The 22,404-nt window shown below is 43.2% G+C and overlaps 1 protein-coding gene across 5 annotated transcripts in view; it reads right to left on the reverse strand.

Moving 5' to 3' along the window:
* Positions 1 to 22,404, reverse strand: part of Atf6 (bZIP_ATF6 domain-containing protein ATf6) — a 225,505-nt gene that overhangs the window by 52,707 nt on the left and 150,394 nt on the right. For all 5 annotated transcript variants that reach the window (XM_045756858.2, XM_045756857.2, XM_045756856.2 and 2 more), the window contains 3 exons: positions 15,784 to 15,898; positions 7,714 to 7,817; positions 3,158 to 3,271 (listed from right to left, as the gene is read on the reverse strand). In XM_045756858.2, the coding sequence (XP_045612814.1) occupies positions 3,158 to 3,271; positions 7,714 to 7,817; positions 15,784 to 15,898 (333 nt within the window). The remainder of the gene's footprint in view (positions 1 to 3,157; positions 3,272 to 7,713; positions 7,818 to 15,783; positions 15,899 to 22,404) is intronic.

Raw genomic sequence — 22,404 nt, forward strand, 5'->3', positions numbered from 1 at the left:
TGTGTATATAGTGTAATAACAGCAAAACTATTTGATTAATGTTTTATGAACATCATAATTTAATCACTACATAGTGATTAAATTATGGGTGATAAAGTCATTTGGACCACTAGCAGTTTGAGGGTTAAGCCACTCGCTGCCACTCCCTCCCTCAACAACACCTCACTCGCCCACATTCTCCTCCCACCATACTGTTTTTTATTTTATTCACTATATACAGACGTTATATACAGTATAAGTATCTACATGTTTTGTTCACCACAGTTGTACAGCTAAGCTGATATAGTTAGTTCAGGCACTAAGAGACGTCTTTCCACACACAGTCAGCTGGCGGCTGCCTACCTCACCCACCTCACTTAAATTTCTTGCACTAATGCACTAAATTGCATTCTTAATGCACTAAAATTTCTCTAACAACAATACTGTTTGTAGTGTTATTACACTATATACACACACACTATATATATAAGTATCTACATGTTCTATGCACCGTAACTGTACACCTAAGCTTTTAAGGTTAATAGTGGCCACCCTCTACACAGCTAGACAAGTCATGCAGACGACGCCACCTCCGTCACCCAAATGGCTCCTCCCAACATAATCCTTTTGCTGTTATTACACTAATACACACATTATATATAAGTATCTACATTTGTGCTCATCATAGAGAACCACTGAGCTGGTATGGTGAATGCAGACAATAACAGGTGGCCACACAGTCAGTAAACGACACTATCTCCCTCCCTCCCTCAGCAATACTCCTCCCACACAGCGCTAATTATCACAACAATCCTGCTATTATCACAATCTTGGTCATTTTTATCCCAGTCAGGGGGTAAACTGTAATACTGTCATCACTAAATAATAGCAGTTACATATTTAATTTGACAGTTTTAGGTGATGCTGTGGTCACAAGCTGAACAGCAATGCTGTCAGCTCATGCTGCGTGTGCCAGCCTTGGTTGCTCCAACAGTACTGTGGCTCTCACACCGGAGAATATTGCCTACGATTTTTTTTTAACATGGCGTCTGTTTACAAGAGCTCTGAGGAAGCTGATGTGAACCCCGTGTAGCTGAGGGCCATTTGAATCGTGCCTGGCACCCAATGTCGTATATATACCCCATGCGCACAGTGGGACATGTTAATCAGGGCGTATATATACGCCATGTGCAGTTTAAGGGTTAACAAAAATTGGGCTGGTAGGAGAGACACATTTTTTACTTTACCAATACTTTGTTGCACTGTAAGATTACTTTGATAAATTTTATTACAAACATTGTAACATACAGTACAGGGATTCTCTGACTGACAAACATCTGACTTATGATGCCTGATTCTACAACTTATGAACACTCGATATTGCGATGGCCTGGCAAGTAACCATTATCAAATTTGTCTGTGGTTACAAATCTGTTCCATTGTCCTCTGTAATGCATACACATACAGTACTTCCACATCCAAATGAACATGTGGCCATATGGTGGTGTGCTATAAAACTGTCCGATTGTCTGCCGAGGGTGCCACATGGCTGATCTACGCTGCCCCAATCAACAGTACTCTAGTGTTGAGTGTAGTTCCACTATGTGGTAATATTGCTTTTTCCTGGCTGCAACACTGTTCATCATCACCAATGTGCATATGGCAGATGCTTCACAAAGCTGTCAGAATCCAGCAACATGAAAGCAAATATACAGTATAGTGATAAACTGAAGTGATTTAATTTACTTCCTTCCAATCCAATGCCTGATTACAGAAAAGGAATTGTCACTTGCCAGAGGAAATCAAGAGATTGTCTGCCAGCCAGGAGGAAGTCAGGACCTTGTACTGTACTGCAGCCAGGACTGAAACGATGACTCATACACAAAATAATTTAGGTCTGAGAAACAGTGTGATCCTAGTCCTTGAACAGGAATCAAAGCATGCCCATCTGCATCCCAGCCAAGTAAAGATGAGACAACAGAACCTTGCAGAAAGGATGCAAATCCAGGCTGCCAATCGTCACCCAGAAATGTATTTGAGGGAGTGGAAGAGTCTAGCTGACAGCAATGGAGGATAGCCATTTCAGAGATACAGCATCTTCCTAGTTTGGCAGCAGGTAAATCCTCTTGTTGCATTAGTAGAAAGTTCTGCTGGAAGTGATACTAGTGTTTTTATGTCAGATTCTCATGCACCCCTTGGGGTGGGAAATCAGACCTATCCTCCATGGGACATGATCCCTGATTCTCATCTCTTGCAGGAGTCCTGGCAGTGGCTTTTTTACTTCCTCCTTTCAGTTTAGGGAAGAAGGTTATGCCGAAGCACAGCCATGTGCAACTTACAAGCATTCTACCTCAATTCATCCTCTATTTTTGCAAGTTTTTTGTCTGTGGATTGTCTTGTGCACATTCCAATCCGCATTTTGGGACATGCACGAGTGAGATCCACAGACACCTAAGAACAGGTGCCTGTTATTTTCTTTCTGATACCTTCAACAGGGACGTTCACTTATGCTTTATGACAGCACTGAGCAAAAGTTAGTTTTACTGACCTCAAGAGGGAGTTTTAATCAAGACTTGAGATACTATGATGCCCTGTCTCTCATTCTTGATGGTCTGGCTTTTTGGGGTTGTCCATTGTCCCTTTGGACACAAACGACACCTTCCATTTGTTATAAAGACTACAGCTAACTCTAGTGTGTTGCATGTTTGCTGTGGTCTTGACTTCAGTCAGGATAATAATGTTCAAGCAGGTTGTTCATGCACTCAGAATAACAGACAAGTCAAGCAAAGTGTCATTTCTCTTTTGTTTTATTTTTTCATGCTACTGTGAGTCTCAATGTTGTGCAATTTATTTTGCTAGCAGAGTTAAGCCAATGTTTGTTCAAATGCCTTTCATCAGTCAGATTCCTGGCTTGGAAACAATGCACATTATTCTGGTAGTAGGTGAGTGGGGTGGGTGGTGATTCCAACTTCATGGCAACCATATGTTTACTCACTTCAGGCCTCTACATGCCAGGTCAGTATTGCCAGTTTAGCTCTTATCAAAGGAGAACATGTTAGACAATGGTAGCTACAACAAGGAGATGGTTTCTTCTCAAGCTTCGTTAAAATCTGCCTTCACTAAAAGTTGAGCCCAACACAATATTTAAAGGTATACAGCTAATATTTAGTTCACTCACTCTGATAATGGGCTTCACATCTGAGTCACAAAGCAATTCCCAAATGTCATCATTGTCATCTGGAGATGATGGCATCTGCAGGAAGTGCTGTGGAGAACATGGTTCCTCTTTCACCTAAAAAATGTAAAATGAAAATTAGAAAACATGTATGAATATGTAACAAAACATTTGAATGACAAGACAAGCCATAATTTCCCAAAATAATTATCGTACCTCTAAACATATATGAACAAATAATACTTTATATACAATGTTTTATGGTACAACCTCAATAGACTGATAGATCATTTACTGGTGTGGATTGGGGGGGGAGGAATACAGTACACTGTACATATCTCCAGTTTCTAAATTGGTTGGCATATACCTTGTGTATCCTATACTGGAGGCACTAAGTCTCCAGAAACTATCACACCTAAATAAGCCTTAGTTTCTACTTTGTGTGTGTGTGTTGAATTACACGTTCTGAAATTACTGGCACTTCATGCTTCACTAACCCTCTAATATTTCTGAATACACAACTACTGTATCAGAATGCTGCACTGTAATATATTCAAGTTACTCTTAATGCAAACTTGTCAAATTTTATAGTGCTATTTAAAGACAAAAATAGATTTAAAAATACTGCAATAATAAACATTGTTGTATCTACATTAACTACATGGCAGTGAGGAAAGGGGCAGAAAGAAACTTTGAGACAGGGAAAGTGGACAAGTGTAAAACAGAACCACACCACTTCTAGAAATTTCTTAAAAGCAAGCTGCAAGTAAAGGATAAAATCCAGAGACTGAAAGTGGGGAATAGATTCACCAAGAATGAAACGAAAATGTGGGAAACGCCAAACAAACAGTTCCAAAGTGTGCTTGTGCAAAATGAGGTTTTCAGAGAACCAGAAAATGCCAATTCCAGAGTACAATAGAACACAAAGAAGTGACTCAAAATCAAGTGGGAAAATTACTCAAGGGACTAAGAAGAAGCAAAGGTGTTCTCAGATTGTGCCTATGGCACCTCTACTCCTCACTGGTTCTATTCTGTATTTCCTCCTGTATCTTTTGTTCCAGTACGTTGTTATTCTACTGTGCAAATTTGAGATCTGGCATTCCAGCATCTTCCATGTATATTATTTGATACTTCTCTTGTGTCCTTTCCGGAGGGTACATTTTGAGACATTACCAATAATTTCGATATTTTATCATTTCTATGCGTGCTGTACATGTTCTATGTATTTCCTCTCTTTCAGAAATCTCTCCTCCTCTGAAATGGTGAGCGAGTACTGAGCAGTACTCAAGATGGGACAGCACCAGTTATTAAAATAGTATTAGCATTGCTGTGGCATCCATGGATTTGAATGTTTTCATAATCCTGAGGTTATCTTGAGACGATTTCGGGGCTTTAGTGTCCCCGTGGCCCGGTCCTCGACCAGGCCTCCACCCCCAGGAAGCAGCCCGTGACAGCTGACTAACACCCAGGTACTTATTTTACTGCTAGGTAACAGGGGCATAGGGTGAAAGAAACTCTGCCCATTGTTTCTCGCCGGCGCCCGGGATCGAACCCGGGACCACAGGATCACAAGTCCAGTGTGCTGTCCGCTCGGCCGACCGGCTCCCTATCCAATCATTTTCCTGGCTGCCACTATATTTGCTCAGTCATGTCCACTAAATGTCAGGTCATCAGACATCATAATTCCCAGATCTTTTAAATGTTTTCCTTCTACAAGCAAGTCTGACTGTGTCCTGTACCCTGTGTTTCATTTACGTTCCTCATTTCCACCATACATCAATACAGTATTGTACAGTACAGTACAATACAGTACAGTATTGGCCAAGTACCAAATCTACACAGTAAAATAACAACATACTGGAGTGAACAATATGGAAGAAAATGCAGAACAGAACCAGTGAAGAGCAGGGGTGCCATAGGCACAATCAGAGAACACTGTATAAACACCAGAGGTCCACGGTTGTTCAACGTCCTACCAACGAGCATAAGAAATATTGCCGGAACAACCATGGACATCTTCAAGAGGAAACTAGATTGTTTCCCCCAAGGAGTGCCGGACCAACCGGGCTGTGGTGAGTATGTGGGCCTGCGGGCTGCTCCAAGCAACAGCCTAGTGGACCAAACTCTCACAAGTCAAGCTTGGCTTCGGGCTGGGCTTGGGGAGTAGAAGAACTCCCAGAACCCCATCAACCAGGTATCAACCAGTATGTGCACCCAAGTTGAGCATTCCACTTCAACTGATACATCTTCAACACATACATGTTTGTGTACCAGAATCTTGGCAGATATACGTAAAAATGCAAACATAGTTCCAATCTACAAAAATGGTAGAGAAGACCCTCTAAATTATAAACCTGTCTTGTTGACAAGTGTGATATGTCAAAACACTAGAAAAATTAGTTAAAACTAAATGAATAGAGTAACTAAAGAGAAGTAGTATAACAACAGACAGCACAGCTTTTGAACAGGAAGATCCTGTGTAATAAATCTACTTAGTTTCTATAATAGAACCATAGAATCTGCCTCCCGAACCTCTCTTGGCAGGATTCAAGAAATTGAAAACCATGTAAAGGAAGGAACCAAAGAACCCAGGGAAACCCGGAACTGAACCCGGGGAGGAGCCGAATGCAAATTATACTCATACAGGGAAGGAGGGTACGAAAACCCCTCCCCCTGCAACAACAAGCCTCACGACGAGGGTACGAACACCCAAGTGGGGTCAAACGAGGCCCCACTTGGGGCCTCTCCCCCCCCCCCCCCCAGTCAACTCCTTCCCCAGCCCACGGCCTCCATGCCAGGACCAGAGCAGAGCTGTCCTTCACACCCTCTGCCCCTAAAGAAAAGGCCCAATGCAGAGGGAAAGGCCGAGAAGAAGGGGGGGGTCCACTGGTAAGACCCGGAAGCCTCGGCAGGAGAAGCAGGCTCGAATGCCTCCGTCAACGACCTGGAAAGGGCAGTCCCTGAAGCCGCCCAATTCTTGCTACCATCTAAGCCCCACCCTGACTCTGAAACCCTCAGATGTTTGGGAGCAGGGAAGGAAAGGGGAGCAGGACAAAAAACACCAACAGGGTAAGGACATGGGAATGCAGATAAAATCAAAGTTGAAGCGACTAATGCCCCCATTAGGTTAGTTGCTCCGGGTGAGCAACTAACCTAGTGCGCTGCAGCACCCAATATCTAGCATGCAACGCTGAAGCCGCCTGTAACCGAATATCAATAGCAGAAGACTAGGTAATCTGGAACATGAGTAAGGAGCAAGACTCGCAAGACTCCAGGTCAAAGGTGTCACTGACCCAACAGGCAGCATGACTGAGGCAAAACTGGTGAGTGTCACCCTGAGACAAGGGGACAGAGCAACCTTGAAACTCGCACTTGGCGAGTTGGGACCCAGAGGACACATCCATAGGTACAAAGAGCCCCAATGGGGTTTTCCAGGTGCCTTTAGGCTGACTGCTAAAGGAAGCCCAGGCAAGGTATTGCTAATGGGTTGGCTCTAAACTACAAAGAGAACTGTTAAAAACCAGAACCCCTGTGACGTGTACAAGCACAGGGGCCTAGTGGAGGACCACCAATCCAACAGAAGGATGAATAAACAAAGGGAGCAGACACCCACTAGGCAAAATAAAGGATAGGCAAATGGAAACTAGGCAAATTAAAATAAAAACCCTGCAAAAGCACAATGTCTCATATATTGATTTAGTTTTTTATATTGATTTTGCATGGGAGAAAAAATATTTCGGATTTCTATTTATTTCACTAATGGCCTTCTGCTCTCTTTGACTCTCCTGGATTTTGTATGATTCTTGTAGCTTTAGTTCAAGCATTTCTATTTCTCTACCTAGCCTTCTCCTTCGTTCTTGAGATAGGGCGACTCAAGTTGTTCTGCATTGCGTTTTCTTAACCTATAGAGGGAATGGTGATCCCATTCCAATCAGCATCTCTTCCTCTTTTTTTTCTTAGGAGTATGCAGTTTGAGCATATTTCTAGTGCTACTGAGCTTATTTTTTCCAGGCACTGGTTCAGGTTTGCATTTTCTAGCTGTTTTTCCAAGCTACCCCAAGGGAAAAGACAAAATCAAGCAAGGAAGTCCTCAATGGGGAGTGAGTCCCGAATGCCCCAGGGATGATAACCCTGAAACTCAAGGGTAGAACTTACAGAGAACCTAAGGAAGTTAACCCTAGGTGCATCCTAGGGGGGGATATTTTAACGAGTGGGTGTGCTAGTTGTGACTGATGGCCCCAAATTAATAGAGCACTTTATCAGTTCAGATAGCTTCAGGGAGACGACGGGGCTCCCCACAGAAAATGGCTTACAGATGGTTGAATACTGCATATTGTATTGGTATTTTCAACCAAATACTGTAGTTACAAAAAGAAACAATTTCAGGAGGATGGGTTGTAGTAATACATAATAGAAGAAAAACTAACTGCTCAGTTCAGTGTTCCATAATGTACATTCAAACATTCAAGAACATTAAGAACAAATGTGTATAAAAAGTAATTATCCTGTAAGCCAATAAAACATTACTGATGCAAGAAAACTTATAAACTAAATCTCACCTTGTTTCTAATTCTTGTGAGAGGATGACTGCGAGTCTCGACCACAGATCCAGATACCAGATTTGGGTACAAAGCTCGAGTTAGCTCCTCCGCTGTCATGTCACCTGAAAATAGTAATGTTTCAAATTTAGCATGCTAAACAATAGGTCATTGTATTTTATCTACTGCAACTTGTCAACAAAAATTATCCATTTGGCAACATTTTTTAATTTTTACTGCTAAGATCTAATGCTTGATTTTAACTTATTTTGGGACACTGATTTCAAAAATGAAATTAATTTTTGTCTATCATGTCACGTTTTTGTTTTACATGCATCAATGCAAGAATATGCCCTCACAAAAGTTATGTAGTGACTGTCAAGAAAGCTATGTGGTGATTATCTTAATTATAACCTCTCTCTTTTCCATTTTCAGATAATGGCTGCTGCTATTAGAAGGTGTTTGAATAGTCAAGATGTATTTTGTTATATATGTGGAAGCTTTACTGTACCCAGTCAAAGGACAAATAAATATTAGTGATTTTGTCAAGGTGTGCTTGGCATACTTTCATGTTAGGCATCAGGGTAAGTCTTGGGCTCCACATCAAGTATGCAAGCCCTCGGTTGAAAATTTATGACAGTGGATCAATGAGAATGCAAGAAAAACTGACATCTGCCATTCCAAGTAGTAACATGCTCGTGACCTTACAGTATGGCAAGTGTCAATAAACCCTGTAAATGACTGCTTTTTTGCCTGGTCAAGACTGGGTTATAATAGAAAAACAAACTATAATTCACACACCCAAACCTGGATTCAGCAGTTCGCCCAGTGCCTCACTCAAATGAAACACCTGTGCCAGTTTTTAAGGCGTTTTCTTTGCTTGAGGACGAGGAAAATATAGCAGGTGATATTGTCGAACATGATTCCAATTTGGATTTTGAAGAACGTGGTTAAACCATGAGACCTCAATGCTTTAAATTAATCAGGTTGAACTGAGTGACTTGAAAGAGAGATTTAACCCCTCAACTGCATGGCTTCCAAATATGGAAGATTCCTAGATGGACGAAATAATGCTGTGGTGCTGTGGCTAGTGCTGTCAACATCGTGAACAGCACTGAATCACTGATATTTGAACATTGTACCCAGTCATTATCACACTCAGGCTCTTCTGTAATACTATCATGGCTAAATAATACAAGTTATATATATATTTTGACATTATTAGGCGATGCTGTGGTCACAAGCTGAACAGCAGTGCTGTGAGCTTATGCTGTGTGTGCCAGCCTTGGTTGCTCACTCAATACTGAGGCATTCACACCCGGGAATGTGGCCCATGATTTTTTTTAAAGATGGTGTCTGTTTACAAGAGCCTTGGGGAAGCCGATATGAACCCCATGTAGCCGTGGGAGTTTTGAATGGAACGCTAAAAATAAAAACTCCCGGAGGCACGTTGTGCACCCAGACGTGGGCCTGCAGGCTCGTTGTGCAGTTTAAGGGTCAAGTCCTTCAAAAGAGGCAGCAGAACTGCTAGCTTTTTACTTGGTCAACAAGGAGGATACATGAAATATCAATGTTTCTTGTGCCTGTGGTACAGTACCTGATTTATTTGAGGGGCTACTAACCCTAGTAGACTCAACAAGCACAGCAAGCCGGTGGCTTGTCAAACGTCCCCCCCCCCCCATTTGCCTTGATCTTTTCCAGGAATATTTTAAAACAACACATCTGTTCTCAGTTCTACATTGTGGCTTGTTGAGCTTGAAACCATTGCTCCTTATTTGTGTTACATCTGACCTTTTGAAAAAATAAACCAGAGTTGAATGTAATGAAACGCCATTTTCTGGGTGAGACCCAGAGGCTCCCCAGAGCTACGCCGGGCTGATGTGTATATATTAGACTGTGGCAACAGTCAATCGATGAAGTGCTATGCCTACCAGGGGACCACGAGCTTCCTGTACTTGGAAGCAGTCTATATCTGCCGTCTACCAGGTCAGGCACCCAGAAAGGTAGGAATCTCTAAATTACAATTGGTTAAAAATTGCAAACCGAAAGCTAAATGAACAAGCAGAACTCCTCAATCGGAAAACAGGCATACAAGCATGACGTTACCACAGTCGTTGCGCCACTGTATGCGCAGCTCCCCTCTCCTTGGGAAGGGGGAAAGGGGGCCACCAGACCTGCACTGGCTAGCCAACCTCAGTTCAGAAGCTGGATATGAAAAATGCGAAAAAATGCTGACTGGAAGGAGGGAGGAATGCCGGGAAGCCTCCAGGTCTCACCCAGAAAATGGCATTTCATTACATTCAATGCTGGTTTTCTGTGGAGAGCCCCTTCAGCTCCCTGGAGCTACCTAACCAAAGATAAAGGAAAAGAGGGACTTGCCAGAGAGGCGACTGCCACTTGCTCCTCAACCCGAAGTCAAGACAACTGCTGCAACCTGCGACCCAAGGCTACACATGCCTGAGACGGGCCAGGAACATTAACAAGGTACAGGGGTACCTCGGTTTAAAAGTTTAATCCGTTCCTGGAGACAGCTGGTAACCCGAAAACTCGTAACCTGAAGCTAATTTCCCCACAAGAAATAATGGGAAATGAATTAATCCTTTCCAGACTACCCAAAAACCTCACTTCAAACTAAATTTTATACCTAATTCATCAAAATCTACACTACAAAACTAAGTTATTACTTACCATTGCTGATGACTGCTTTTGGCGTATGGAAGATGGCGAGGAGGGTGGAAGAGGAGACGTATTACTGTTTGGAAGGGGAGTCCCCTTCCATTATAACATCAGGCAGTGAGGACCTCTCAGGGGTGCATTCTCTTGCACGTTTTGCCTGCATACCACTAGGTCCTGGTTGTGGCTCACTGCTCGATGTTCTCAACATATCTGTCCATGGAAGCTTGTTTTTCCCTTCTTTGCAAGATGTCTCTGTAGTGAGGCATAACATTGTCATTGAAAAGACTAATGCAACGGCCTACTACAGCTTTCTCTGGGTGAGTCTTTTCAATAAAAGTTTGCATCCCTTCCCACATCTGACACACCTTCTTAATGTCCGCAGAAGGGACATTCTGTACTGCCTCATCCTCCTCCACTGGAGAAACATCCTCAGCTGGGTCTTCTTGCTGTTCCTTTTGAAGGGCTTGGAGTTCTTTGGTGGTCAGTTCTTCGTTGTCTTCTTCCACCAACTCCTCCACATCATCACCATCCAATTCCAAGCCTATTTGCCGGCCCAGAGTAACAATTTCCTCAACAATGGGCGCATCATTTACAGGCTCAAACCCCTCAAAGTCTATTTCTGGCATACATTCAGGCCACAATTTTCTCCAGCCATAGATAAGGGTTCTTTGAGTCACTTCTTTTCAGGCTTTGTCAACGAGTTTTAAAGAACTACAGATGTTAAAATGGTGTTTCCAGAACTCTTTGAGGGTGAGGTTTGTGGCTTCAGTCACTTCAAAACATTTCCGGAAAAGTTCCCTTTCATAAAGTTTCTTAAAATTCGTTATGATTTTCTGGTCCATAGGATGAATTAGAGGAGTGGTATTAGGAGGAAGGAACTTTACTGTGAGAAATTTATTGTATCTGTGCAACAATTCATCTTCCAAGCCTGGAGGATGAGCAGGAGCATTGTCGAGGAGAAGCGGGGCCTTGAGTGGCAAATTTTTCTCCTGCAGATATTTTTCTATGGCAGGGCACACCACTTCATTCACTCACTCCAAATTATTAGCCCTCCACATCACACACATTTGGTTTTCTGCACTTTATACTGTTTGAAAACCCTTGGATTTTTAGAATGATACACTAGCAAGGGTTTAATTTTCAAATCGCCACTCGCATTTGAACACAGCACAACCGTAAATGTATCTTTCATAGGCTTGTGTCCGGGCAATGCTTTTTCCTCCTTGGTAATGTATGTCCTCTTAGGCAATCTTTTCCAGAACAGTCCTGTTTCATCATAATTAAACACCTGTTGCGGTAGGTATCCCTCAGCCTCTGCAAACTCTTTTAATTCTTCAATAAATTTTTCAGCCGCTGGTTTGTCTGAGCTGGCAGCCTCCCCATGCCTCACAACACTATGAATACCGCTTCTTTTTCAAAATTTCTCAAACCATACCCTGCTTGCCTTAAAGTCTGTCGTGTCTGCACTCGTTCCAGGGGTTTTCTTTACAAGGTCTTCGTGCAATACCCTGGCTTTCTCACAAATGATGGCCTCTGAAACACTATTACCCGCTAACTCCTTGTTGTATATCCAAATTAGTAACAACTTTTCCACTTCCTCAAGTATTTGTGGTCTTTATTTCATGATGGTTGATACTCCTTTTGCCACTTTAGCACTCATAATGTCCTTTTTCTTGGCAAGTATAGTGCATATCGTTGACGTGGATTTGTTGCACTGCCTACAAAGTTCAACAACACGTGCACCATTTTCATGCTTCCGAATGATCTCTTGCTTTTCCTCTATTGTCATCCTCACATGCGATTTCTTGCCTTGAACCTTACCACTGGCTTTCTTGGGACCCATTGTGGTTTGACCCATTGACCCAGTATATTATAACAAATTTTATCAATTTGTTGTGTAGACTGCTTATATCAATGCTTTCTTCATTAAAACCCAAAAAATCTAGCTCTGTTTTGTTTTCCTTCTTGCCGGTGGCCATCTTGAATGTTATTGTCTGCTCTGTTAACACTAGGGCAACTTTTTCTCATCCAATTGTTTTTACTTCACTTGGCCACATTTGTGTTATCTCGCCTATTTTTTCAAAGCACAAAACATTTATCTTCCTTGGGACACCACTCACTATCATCAACCTGTACTACAATACTTAGGAATTGTATGAAGTATGAGGTGATGCAGTGTCTGAATGTGCCTCAAATACTCATGCTCAGTACAAACAACCATGTCCTCAAACTAATTCTCAAGAAGTCACTAACATAGTAAATGCGTGGAGAATACCATTACTGGCGCACAACCATCCCAGAACCAAGAGTACTGGTTGGCACGCAAATCCCAAGACATTCAAGTAACTGTATTCAGACCCACAAGAAACATCCTCTAATAACATAAGCCCACCGCTCAACAAGACACAAGTTTCCAAGAATAAACCCAAGTCTTATTGCTACCACCATGTGGTAGCAATAAGCTACTTATTGCTACTTATCGTAATCATAGTCGTCTCTGACTCGCGAGGGTGGTGGGTCATAGTCGTCCCGTACCCTGGACGATGAAGGAGGGTCTTATTCTTTCCTACCTCTGGACACAGATGAGTCGTATTCATCCCTCACTCACAAAGAGGACTCATATTCGAGTCCTCCGAGTCCAAACAATAGCATTTTTTAGCAGTCTGTCATGCAAAATAGAGGTAATTCTGGAGTCACTAAGTGTTCTCCAGTCTCTCTCTTGTAACAATACAATCTAAAAGTGACATTTGAAGAGATCCCTTCTATGTCAGTGACAGGGCCTTACCTAAGAGAGCAACCAAGTGATATAGAAAAGAAATATAACCAACTTGCTTGGAGTTAATGAATTCCTCACGGTTATCCACTGCAACAATGCACTTAGACCATAACATTACTGTAATAGTGCCATGGATGGTTCTCAGACATTTTAGCAGTAATGGTTTGCCACAATACCTTCATATGTGTGGAATGCAGAAGGAAGACAGGTTATTCTGAATAATTTTAGCCTCCTTTTTACCTATAATTCACCACACTTAATTATTTTAACACTTTTGTATTAATTTTAGTTTGTTTTTTCCACCATTAGTCATTTACTGTGTCACTTGATTTCAACTTATAATTATAATCTTGAAGGTTACATGTAAAAAGACTTCAATCACCTTCAGTAGCAGAGTGTTCAGTAACTCGCTATATATTGTATCTTATTTATGTAATTCTGTTCATGGAAGACAAAACTTTCTCCAGTACACTATATGCTGTTAGCACTAAAAACCTACATCTGTGGTTGAAAATTAATCATTATCAATAATTTTAATTTAATTAATCATTTAATTGTTATGATGCAGTCCAGAATGCATAGATAATTCTTCTTGCATACATGAATGCATAGAAAATTCTTCTTGCATACATGAATGCATAGAAAATTCTTCTTGCATACATGAATGCATAGATAATTCTTCTTGCATACATGAATGCATAGATAATTCTTCTTGCATACATGAATGCATAGATAATTCTTCTTGCATACATGAATGCATAGATAATTCTTCTTGCATACATGAATGCATAGATAATTCTTCTTGCATACATGAATGCATAGATAATTCTTCTTGCATACATGAATGCATAGAAAATTTATAGATAATGGGAAACAACAACCAGCTATTATTATTATTTTGCTAAAGCCTTTGATAAGGTACCACATGAAAGACTGGCAACAAAATTAGAGGCCACTGGAATATATGGCAAGATACTAGAATGGATAAATAAATGGTTGAAACAAAGGGTTATGATAAATGGGAATGAATCTGACATACTCCACAAATAATCAGAAGACTGGCAAATGCATTTTAATATCAACAAACAGAAGATTTTGCATGTGGGGCATAGCAACCCACGCCACAACTACCAAATTAATAACATTCTACTACATTAGAGTGATGAAGAAAATGACCTTGGAGTCAAAATCCCCACTCAATGAAAGTTGCACAACAGCCGGGAGCAGCAATCAGAAAACCTAACCAAACCCTTGGAATAATGAAGCGTACCTTTGACTTTAAGGAAAAGAAAGTAATGATTCAGCTGAATAAATCTTTGGTGCACCTGAGGGAATACTGTACCGACAACATATACGCCATATATCGGGCAGTCCCTGTGGTGTAGTGGTCAAAACACTTGCCTGGCCCGAAATGCTATGCGTGCTAGTGGCTGTACAAGAATATAAGAACTCTTGTATATTAATAAAAAAAAATAAAAAAAATGACATACAACATATACGACACAAAAAGCACCTAAATTATTGGGATCATCTCAAAACTCTCCAAATGTGCTCCCTAGAAAGGAGAAGAGAGAATTATAAACCAACATACACACAGAAAATACTGGAGGGCCAGGTTCCAAATCTACACAGTAAAACAACAACATACTGCAGTGAATGATATATAAGAAAATGCAGAATAGAACCAGTGAGGAGCAGGGGTGCCATAGGCACAATCAGGACAATGTATGAACATCAGAGGTCCACGGTTGTTCAACATCTTCCTAGTGAGTACAAGAAATATTGCCAAAACAAATTTGGATGCCTACAAGAGAAAACTAGATAGTTTTCTTCAAGAAGTGCCAGACCAACCAGGTTGTGATGTATATGTGGGTCTGTGGGCCGCTCCAAGCAACAGCCTGTTGGGCCAAACTCTCACAAGTCAAGCCTAGCCCTGGGCTGGGCTTAGGGTGTAGAACTCCCAGAATCCCATCCAGTTACAATCCAGGCCCCCATTTGGATTACTGTATACAAGCATGGACACTTCATCTTCAGGAAGACATAACTGCTCTGGAGAAAGTGCAACAGAGGGCCAAAAAAAATAATAATTCCAGAGCCAAGTCGTCTCTCGTATCTGGAATGGTTGAGGGCCACAGGGCTAACAATACTACAAACCAAGCATGACAGGGCGGATCTCATTGAAACTTTTAAAATACTGAGCAAGTTGGAGAATGTTGATCAGGAAAATTCCTTCAGGTCAGATGTAACACAAACTAGGAGCAACGTTTTAAAGCTAAACCTTCCACAATGTTGGACTGAGAACAGGAGATGCTTTTTTACCCACAGTGTTATAAACCCATGGAACTGCCTACCCACTGAAGCTGTAAATGTCAAAACTCTGTTACACTTTAATTCCAACAGGTAAAGGTCATCAAGGGAAAATAGGGGGGGGGGGGGACCTTCAACAGGCCGTCGGCTTCCTGTCCTCGTCGAGGCCACTAGTGTAAGAGGCCCTCAGGATAATTCAGGTAAATGAGTAATGTGCATTACATAAAGCCACTAACATGCAGTTTTGTGAATACCAAAACAAAATTACTGAAAATACAAATGGATTTAACTTCAAAACTTTCACTGTTGTTTCCATTACAGATATTACTTACCTTCAGATTTGAGAACATTGGAGATGTTTTCATTACTGGTGAGAGACTGGAAGATGTCTCCAGGCTCTGGTGACCACGATGACACTGGTTCCATGTCATCCAAAGCCAGTGGAAGCTAGAAAAAAAATACAACTTTTACAACCTTATACAATTTTTAATTAATTTAAACCTTGCTCTATAGTCAAAATAAGCTTGCAAGAACAGTATACAAAATATCAATGTGTGATCTATTATATGTCCTCGGGAAAGATCTCCTTAATATTTTCAGACATACCAGAGCAGAACTAACTTGGTATTAGATGTGAAATAGGTACAGTACTTGGAGCATACCTGGAGAGGGTTCTGGGAGGTCTTCTACTCCCCAAGTCCAGCCTGAGGCCAAGCTCAACTTATGATAACTTGGTCCAACAGGCTGTTGCTTGGGGTGGTATGCAGGCCCACATATTCACTGCAGCCTACAGCCTGGTTGGTCTGGCACTTCTTGCAAGAACATTTCTAAGTACCTCTTGAATACATCCACCTTTGTTCCAGCAATATTCTTAATGCTTGCTGGGAGGGTGTTGAACAGCTATGGACCTCTGAAGTTCAGTGTTCTCTGATTGTGCCTATGGCACCTCTACTTTTCTCTGATTCTATTCTGCATTTCCTTCCATATCTTTTGTTCCAATATGTTGTTACTCTACTGTGCAAATTTGAGACCTGGTTTTTCAAGCATCTTCCATGTACTGTATATATTATTTAATACCTTTCTTGTTTTCCTTCCAAAGCGTACATTTTGAGAGCTTTGAGACGGTCCCAATAATTTTGATGTTTTATCGTTTCTATGCATGCCGTACATGTTCTCTGTATTCCTTCTAATTCAGAGACCTCTCCTGCTCTGAAAGGGGAAATGAGTACCGAGTAATACTCTAAGACGGGACAGCACCAGTGGTTTAAGTAGTACAGAGGAACCTCGGGTGACGAGCAGCTCCATCTGCGAGCATTTCAGGTAACGAGGGAGACACTCGCAGAAAATTTGTCTCGATTGACAAGCTTCCGCTCGATTAACAAGAAAACCACATGATACTTCCTAGCATTCCCACTGGTTCTCGCAAATTCTCAAGATGCCTCCAACATCTGACAAATTCGTTTCGCAAGACGAGCGTTTCACATGTCGAGCTCAGTGCCGGAACGGATTAAATTCGTTTTCCGAGGCACCACTGTATTAGCATTGCTATAGGGTCTCTGGATTTGAATGTTCTCATAATCCAAACTATCATTTTCCTGGTCGCCGCTCTATTTGCTCAGTTATGTTCAGTAAATGTCAGGTTGTCAGAAATCATAATTACCAGGTCTTTTACACATTGCTTTCCTTCTATGAGTAGTGTTCTGTATCCTGTGTTTCATTTAAATTCTTCATTTCCACCATACCTAAGTATCTGGAACTTGTCACCATTAAGCATTGGATTGTGCCGGCCTAGAAACTTGGTTGGTGGGAAACAGCGCAAGTCAAGAAAACTCATTTTTAATATTTTGTACCCATTCAAAACATGCGCGCAGTAGGTTGTGTACGGAATGGATTCTTGGATACCTCCAGTGAGAGGTACGGAATGGATTCTTGGGACCCTCCAGTGAGAGGTATCCATCTTTGAAAAAATTCCCAGAATGTCCTAGGGTTGCTGGCTGGCTCAGTTCAGAGTGAGCAACCACGGGTGGAGCACACGCCTCTGGCTCCCAAACACCGTCCAGACGCAGTGTTGAAAAATTGCTCTGTTGGTAAAATTTAGACCTTATTGTTCGAAGAACATAAGGGTCATGATATTGATGAAGCTAACCACAATAAGGACCTAACACAAGGGTCAGATGCAAATGATACAGCAAGGTGTATCCAGTTGTAGCCGAGCGCCACCCATGCTCACCCATGTTATCTCCAATTTTTTATAGATGATACATAGATGAATCTTTCTGGGGTTCAGTGATGATGCATCTGATACAAGTAGCATAGATGATCAGTGTTAGCAGCTTCCATGGTGGTGATTTCCATAGATCTTTTCAAGAATGGCTGAATCTCTTCCAGAATAACTTACAAAGTTATCTTTTCAAAACTACCTTACAAACTGATCTTTTCCTTTACAATAATCTATTCAAGACTATCTTACACTTTACAAGCTTGGCTACATACCACCTTCAGGTACTAAAGCCAAGGGTGTATGTGAGTATTATTTGCAAGCACACAGAACGAAGAAATAGGAAGCGAAAATCTGTTTGTACTTGGTGCATCGAGAGCGAAGTCGCGCTGTGTACCATGGACTGCTTTGTTGATTATCACTCACTTCTGTAGTACTGAGTGTGTAATACAGTGTGTGACTGTGTAAATAGTGTGAAACTGTACATATTGTAATTTTAGTGAATTTTGAACAAGTAATATTGTGACAAACATTTCTTGTGGACACATTACTAACACATGTATCACAGTTCCATGGAACATTATAAACGTTCTACTGCATACATATTGTAAAGGGCACAAATATGCATCATATACAATAAAAAAAAAAAAATGAAAATATATAAGACAAATAACTGAAATATATTTGTGGCAACTCGCGATGCTTGAATGGCCTGCGCGACAGCCTTTGGTAGCTTCGCGCACAGCCAATGATGACGTCACACAGCCAAAGTGGAATTTTTTATTTTTTTTACATGTACATATTCAGGGAAGGAAATTTATCATTTTACAAAGATCAAAAAATTTTTGGCGAACACTTGATTTTATACGGACAGGGGGGGGGGGGGAATGTCACAAACTTGACGCATCACCGAGGTTAAAATACTGAGCAATTTGGAGGATGTCAGTCAGGTCAATTTCTTCAAAAAGAAAGATGTAACACAAACGAGGAGTAACAGGCTCAACAAACCACAATGTAGGACAGAAAACAGATGCTTTTTCACCTATAGGGTTTTAAACCCAGTGAACCGCCTACCTGCTGAAGCCGTAAAGGCCAAAACTCTACTTGGTTTTAAAATTCAGCTGGAAAGGATCATCAGGGCAAATGGGGAGGCCTTTGACAAGCCACCCGCTTCCTGTCCTCATCGAGGCCACTAGTATTAGTGGCCCTTAGATAAATTCAGGTAAATGTAAAGTTTTGTGAAATATATGATAAAGGCACAAAAATATTTATACAAAAGCAGAGATTCAGAACTAGGAAACAAGATTGGTTCAACAGAAATTGCGAGAGGGCCAGAGACCAAAAGACACCAAAATGGAATCAATATAGGAAGAGGGCCAAACCCTCCAAACATAACAGCGATACAAAGATGCGAGAACCACCAACACAGCAGTGAGGAGAGAGGCAGAAAATAGCTGACAAATGTAAAACAGAACCAAGCCTATTCTACAGATTCAACAACAAATTGCAGATAAAGAATAATAATCAGAGGCTGAAAATGGCAAACAGATTCCCAGAAAATGAAAAGGAAATGTGTGAAACATTAAATGAAAAGTTCCAGTGTTTGTACAAAATTAAATCTTCAGTGTACCAGACACAATAAGAATTCCAGAGAACAAAATAAGAGCACATAGAGGTGTCTAGAGATGAAGATAAAAAAAAATGCTCAAGGAGCTAAGTAAGAACCACGCAGTTGGCCCAGATGGAGATTCATCATGGGTTCTGAGAGAATGTGCACCTGAGCTCAGCATTCCACTTAAACTGATTTTTCAGGGAACCCTGTGTACAGGAGTCCTAGCAAATGTATGGAAAAAGGCTAACATAGTTCCAATCTATAAAAGTGGCAGCTGGGAAGACTCCCTCAATTGTAGACCTGTATCATTGACAACTGTAATAGTCAAAATATTGGAAAAAATAATTAAAACTAAATGGGAAGAACACTTTGAGAAAAACTATATAATAACAGACAGTATGGTTTTCGATCTGTAAGATCCTGTGTAATTTCCTCAGTTTCTTTGATCGAGCAACAGAGATTTTACAGGAAAGAGATGGATGCGTTGACTGCATCTATCTGGACCTAAAAAAACCAGCGTTGAATGTAATGAAACGCCATTTTCTGGGCGAGACCCGGAGGCTCCCCGGAGCTTTACCGGCTGATATGCTAATGTCAGACTTTGGCATCAGTCATGTGTATGGAGTTCTAGGGCCTACCGGGGACCACGAGCCAGAACCTGGCCCCCTCAGAGAGGCAAGGGGAGCAATGGCCTATAGAAACCCCCGTGTGGTTGGAAGCATTCTATGTCTGCCATCGACCGGGTCAAGCATCCAGAAAGGTAAGCATTCCAAAACAAACCCCTATTCTGGTGAAAATTGCTACCTAAGCCGAACTAGTGGATAGAACTCTTCAACAGAAAACAAGGAAACTAGTATGATGTCATACGTCACCGCGCCGCTGTCTGCGCAGCTCCCCCCTCCCCGGGAGGGGGAAGGGGGAGCCCCAGACCTCCCACGCCGGCTATCCACCCATCAGTTCTGAGGCTGGATGTCAAAACACGCGAAAAACGCCGACCGGAGGGAGGGAGGGTTGCCCGGGAGCCTCCGGGTCTTACCCAGAAAATGGCGTTTCATTACATTCAACGCTGGTTTTCTGGGGGGAGCCCCGTCGGCTCCCCGGAGCTAACTACCCACAGAGGAAGGTCTAAAGGGACAAAACCGGGAGGCGGACACCACGCACCCCCCAAGGAGGCAAGACAACCGGCAGCAAACGCCAACCCAAGGCGCCACAGCCCCGAAAATCCCGGGAACAACACGAGAACCACGAGCAGCAAGGCCACGACGCCCAGACGGCAGCGAAAGCAGCGAAGCCACGAACGCCACAGGCATGAGGGAAGAACACAGGCAGCTTAGCCGCAAGAGCACGGCTGACCACCCGGGACACTATCGCCCGCGAATCGGGAAGAACAGAACCGGATCAACGCAAAACGCGCTCCGGACCCAAATGCCGTGGCACGCAAACAGCGGAGGGCCGCCACTGAACACAAAAACGACACACCCCCGGCCCGACCAACGAAGCACCAACAAACCCTGGACCCCTCCAGAATGCAGCAGCCCCACCCCGCGCCAGAAAAGATGGAGACTGCTGCCATCAAACAACCAAAACGCTAAAACCGAAGGAGCAAGAAAACACAGCGACTCGACCCCCAGAGGCAAAGGCCCAAAAGAAAGAGCCGACGAAAAAACACACCGGAACCGAAGGGGCACTACCAACCGAGGAGAAGACAGAGCACGCTGACCAGAGACCAGGATGGTGCAAGCGGCGCACGAACAGGCCGGAGGTGAAACGACGCACAAGACAGCTGACTAACGGTGCAGAAGCAACACCAAGACCGAAAGCAAGCTGAAGCGGCTCCGCCTGCGCCGCACGAAAAGAGGCGACAGTATGTGGCAAGACGACGGCCCCCAACCCCCACTAGAAAACCAAGCCGAGAGTAAACCAAGCGAACAAGAGTAACCACCTAAGAAGGGACAGGAAAAGGAAGGACCGCCAAAATACCCCATACTGCCGCCAAGAGAAGCACGCAGGTGGGACACCTACCACGAAGCCACCCGACCACCAACCGGAGGCGAGACCATGAGGCAGAACATAAGCGGCCCCGACAAGGCCCCCCCGAGCCCAGGAAAAGGCGGAGCCGCGAGAAGATCTCGGGCGCGACCACCGAAACCCAGGCGGCACAAGGAGATGGAACGTCTGCCGAACAGAAAAACTCCCCAAAGCATGCAAGCCCGCCAGGAGTTCAGAAACGACGGGTCCGACGCGAGACATCGCAAGACCCCCCCCCCCAAAAAAAAAAACGGCAGGGCAAGCTAGGAAAACCAAAGAAGGCGGAAGGGTCGCCGCCAGAACAGGACCCGAACCAAGGGGCACGAACAACTGCAATAGACCGAGACAAAGAAGCACATCACAGGACACAGGCTGACCAACGCCTAAGAACACACGCAGAACATCCCTGCTGCAGAGGAGGCAGGAAGAAAGAGCAGAAGCACAAAAAACCCCAGGAGAACAACCAGGGGTGGACAATCAGGCAGGGACAAAAAACCCCACGCAATCCCCAGGCACAAAACGGCAGCAAAGTGCCACTCCACAACCGGACACAGGAACAAGGACACGCCACCGTGAAACACGGTACCAATGCACACGTGCAGCAGCAGCAACAGGCACCACTGCAACATGCAACATGTAAATAGCAACTCCCCTCTGCAAAGGCAGAGAACGGAGCAGGCAGACCCCAGACAGGGCCAACGGAGACACGACAAAACCCTGCAGGCCCAGAAACCTGCACCAGGCGACCGACGGCGGAGAAACCCCGCTCGATACCTGCTGGATGAGGTACTGGGAGCTCTTTTACACCTGAAGCCCGGCCCAAGGTCAGGCCAGACCGGCCAGAGGATGGCCCACCAGGCAGCTGCTAGGAGCAGTCCACCGGCCCACATACCCCCACAACCAGGACGGGCCGGAACTGCCATACGAAAACAGGCCAGTGCGCCCTGGAAGTCCACGGACGAACCAGCAAGAAGGCTTATGCTCGCAAGTAGGTCGTGTAACAAGCACAGACCACTGATGGTAATACAGTGTTCCCCAAAAGTGCCAACAGCACCACTGCACTCCACTGGTACTATCCCGCAAGTTCTACCAGAT

The sequence above is a fragment of the Procambarus clarkii genome, chromosome 74, assembly GCF_040958095.1.
Source record: "Procambarus clarkii isolate CNS0578487 chromosome 74, FALCON_Pclarkii_2.0, whole genome shotgun sequence".
Taxonomy (NCBI): Eukaryota; Metazoa; Arthropoda; class Malacostraca; order Decapoda; family Cambaridae; genus Procambarus; species Procambarus clarkii.